Here is a 3,384-nt window from a genome sequence, read left to right as displayed (position 1 = left end):
TCTCTCTCTCTCTCTCCCTCTCTCTCTTTCGTTCTTTCTTGTCTCAATCTCTCTTCTCTTCTCTTTCTCTCTCTTTCTCTCCATCATCTGTATATATTTTGCTTTCTCGTTCATCCCCTCTCTCCCATTGCGTCTCTCTCGCTCTCCCCCCTCTCTCTCTTCCTCTCTCTCTTCCTCTCTCTCTCTATCGTTACCTATATCTCTTTCTCCCTCTCACTCGCTCACTCACTCAGCCCCCCTCCTCTCTCTCTCTCTCTCTCTTTCTCTCTCTCTCTCTCTCTCTCTCTCTCTCTCTCTCTCTCTCTCTCTCACTCACCTGGACACAGCCTCTCCACCGTTGGGTATATTCTTACTCCCAGGCGCTGACGTCACGCCTGCGCTGTGGTCACCGCTCTGACCTTGACCCGAAGACGAACTTTGACCTCGAGGCTGACCTTGGAGCTGCAGCTGTTGCTGCTGCTGCTGCTCGCCTGGCTGTTTGTGCGACTGCTGCTGTTGTTGCTGAGGCTGTTGTTGTTGCTGTTGTCGTTGCTGTTTTTGCTGTTGCTGTTGCAGTGTCTTCTGCTGCTGTTTGTATCGAGAAAGGCTAAAGAACAGCCCCAGTATGGACTTCAGGTTTCCATCCTTGATATCTGAAACATTGACGGAAGACCATCATCATCAAAATGCTAGACAGACATCGACAATCATGGTTCGCCATTCATTCCTTTTCTCGGATGTTTAAAAAACAGGATAATATGGTCGCTTTTAAATGCTGTTTTGAGAAAATCAAAGGTAAAGTTTTTGGATCCTAGTTCAGTTTCTTCAAAAGACAAGAAGAGTTTCCTCTATAACCAAACAAGTATACACACCAATGAAACCAAAATTCTCCTATAGGTAGAACAATGCCCACTTTTGGTGTAGGTCAAGATTTCTGGAAATCCCCGTTATCTGGGTTAGCCCTCTTGTCCTTAAAAGCTGCCATATTGTCCTGATCTTTCCCCGCCACCCGTCTGTTTAAGCTCTCCAAGTAGGTTGCTGTGACTCGTTTGCCTTCAATTTTGTCAGTGAGATCGAGATGTTCAATCAAGGCCTTTATGTCTATTCATGTGTCCCAAAAACTGCATTTGTCGTTTCCTGTTTGTTCGTATCAGCGATCGCCCCACTTGGGCTTCATCAAGCACTTCCTCATTTGATTTCTTTTCCTTCCAAGAAATTATCTGCAGTCTTACAAGAAACAACATTTCTGTTGCTTCTATGATCTTTTCCCTGTCTATAGTGATTGCCCAGCATTCATGGCCGTGCAGAAGGTGACAGGAGATACACTGAAGAAATTATGTCTACTTGCATGTTTGGTTTGATTGTTTGTTTGTTCGTCTGTTCGTCCATTTTTTCCTTTAGTTCCAAAAGTACAAGACTTGTTAACCCTTTCAGGACAAATCCCTGATACGTCAGCCACATAACCTGTTATCTCTGTATATTACACCATAAAAAGTACTTTTTGAAAGAGTTAAAAAAGAAACGCTATGTAAATAATTGAAAAATGTTTCTTCACCAGTAAACTAGAACATGGACAACGAAAGTGGAACAATCAGTGCAACATCATCATCGACATCAATGACGACAATAACAAAATGACGTAAGGCAGCTTCAAGGAAGGGATGGGTCCGAATGTAGGCGGCCTTCTCACCAAAAAGCAGCAACAACAAAAATGGATTGAATTTAAGTAATTTTCGTTGTCGGCCAGTCCAGTGAGTACAGTGTAAGAATGCTCCGTCAGATTAGAGGTGTTACAAATGAGTAACAAACACAAAAAAGGAGGGGACATAAAGACGATAGATGTTTGATAGGAAAGAAGAAGCAAATCACACCAGAGCACCCGCCAATCACCCAATGCCGGAGCCAACCGTCCGAGATACAGGGCCTGAACTGAGAATGCCTAGGTCCGAATCCTTTTATCTACATCGTACATTTGCAAACTTAGAATGTGTACGACGTCTCATCCCATCCCTATCAGAAGCAAAAATAAACGTGCCTGCTCCATTTTTCCAAAATGATGGGAAACGCGCACTGTTCAAAGAAATGTTAAACATAATAGAATAACAAACAATAATGTAAACAGTTAATTAATGAATTCGATGACCTCTCACCTTTGGCACTGACCCCGTCCACGCTGACCCCTAAGTTGGCCAGGAAGGAAAGGCTGGTGTTGATGTTCTCCACCTGTTGAGAGATAAGATAAGACAATTACAAGATAAGATAAGATAAGATTTTTGTTTTCATCCCTTACCCATTCATATGAAATTGACGCAATCTGATTAGTAGGAAAAAGTGCGTATGATAGTGTCCATGACGTGCATACTTGGAATGACGACAAGTAACTTGTTACAGATAGAGATTAAAGGATTGAAGATGTAAGTCATTGATCTGAGAGTGGGGAAGATTTTAAAAATAACAGTGGTGATGAGTGATGATGTGGGATTGCGTTAAAGTAATGTTAGCGTTAGACATATGGGTAAGATACGACAAGATAAGATAAGATAAGATAAGATAAAGTGAGATGAGATTTTAGTTTTAGTAAGTGTTTTACGGCACTTGCAACGCAATGAAGTCATATAAGTGCCGAAGATTAGAGGTGTTACAAGAGAGTAACAAACACAAAATTAAAGGAGGAGAGATAAGGACGATAGATGTTTGATAGGAAAGAAGAAGCAAACCGCATTAGAGCACCCCCAACCGCCCACTGAGATGAGATGAGATGAGGTGAGGTACATGAGAGGAATACGATAAGATGAGATGAGATGAAATGAGGAGAGATGAGATGAAATGAGGAGAGATGAGATGAAATGAGATGAGATGAGGAGAGATGAGATGAGAAGAGATGAGGTACAGAGAGAATTATGATAGGATGAGATGAGATGAGATGAGATGAGATGAGATCTAATGAAAGGGGTAAGATGAGATGAAATGAGATGAGATGAGGAGAGATGAGATGAAATGAGATGAGATGAGATCTAATGAGAGGGGTAAGATGAGATAAGATGAGATGGAAAGCACAGGCACTGGGTTGCGGCGGTACCGCCCAGCACTTATACGCGTCTTCACAATATATTATGATTACACTAACAACCGGCCCCAAAACACAGTCACACGACACAAATGAACAATTATTCTGAAATCTGGGTCATGCAAACAACCTTAATCTGATCATCGAAGTCAGAAGAGAACATTCTGGTCTGCGCTATGAAGCCATATAAATTCAGGATAACAGCCAATTAGTGCTTGGAAATAGTAAGGCAGGTGATTTAGTTCAAGAAGAAAAGAAAGAGAGAGGACAATAGTCATACAGTGCGAGGGAAAAGGAAGACAGGATAATAGTGATGTGGTCATAGAAACCCCCCCCCC

General features: G+C 42.1%; 1 protein-coding gene across 1 annotated transcript in view; it reads right to left on the bottom strand.

The window, feature by feature from the left end:
- Positions 1–242: 242 nt before the first annotated feature.
- The window catches only part of LOC101851219 (putative uncharacterized protein DDB_G0271606), a 40,979-nt gene continuing 37,837 nt past the window's right edge, over positions 243–3,384 (bottom strand). The window contains exons 2-3 of the mRNA XM_013087528.2: positions 2,130–2,202; positions 243–632 (exon numbers count right to left, since the gene is read on the bottom strand). Coding sequence (XP_012942982.1) covers positions 313–632; positions 2,130–2,202 — 393 coding nt within the window. The 3' untranslated portion in view covers positions 243–312. The remainder of the gene's footprint in view (positions 633–2,129; positions 2,203–3,384) is intronic.

This window comes from Aplysia californica, unplaced genomic scaffold (genome assembly GCF_000002075.1).
Source record: "Aplysia californica isolate F4 #8 unplaced genomic scaffold, AplCal3.0 scaffold00599, whole genome shotgun sequence".
Classification (NCBI taxonomy): Eukaryota; Metazoa; Mollusca; class Gastropoda; order Aplysiida; family Aplysiidae; genus Aplysia; species Aplysia californica.
Note: the sequence above shows the minus strand (reverse complement) of the source record. Positions and strands in the feature narration are given on the sequence as shown.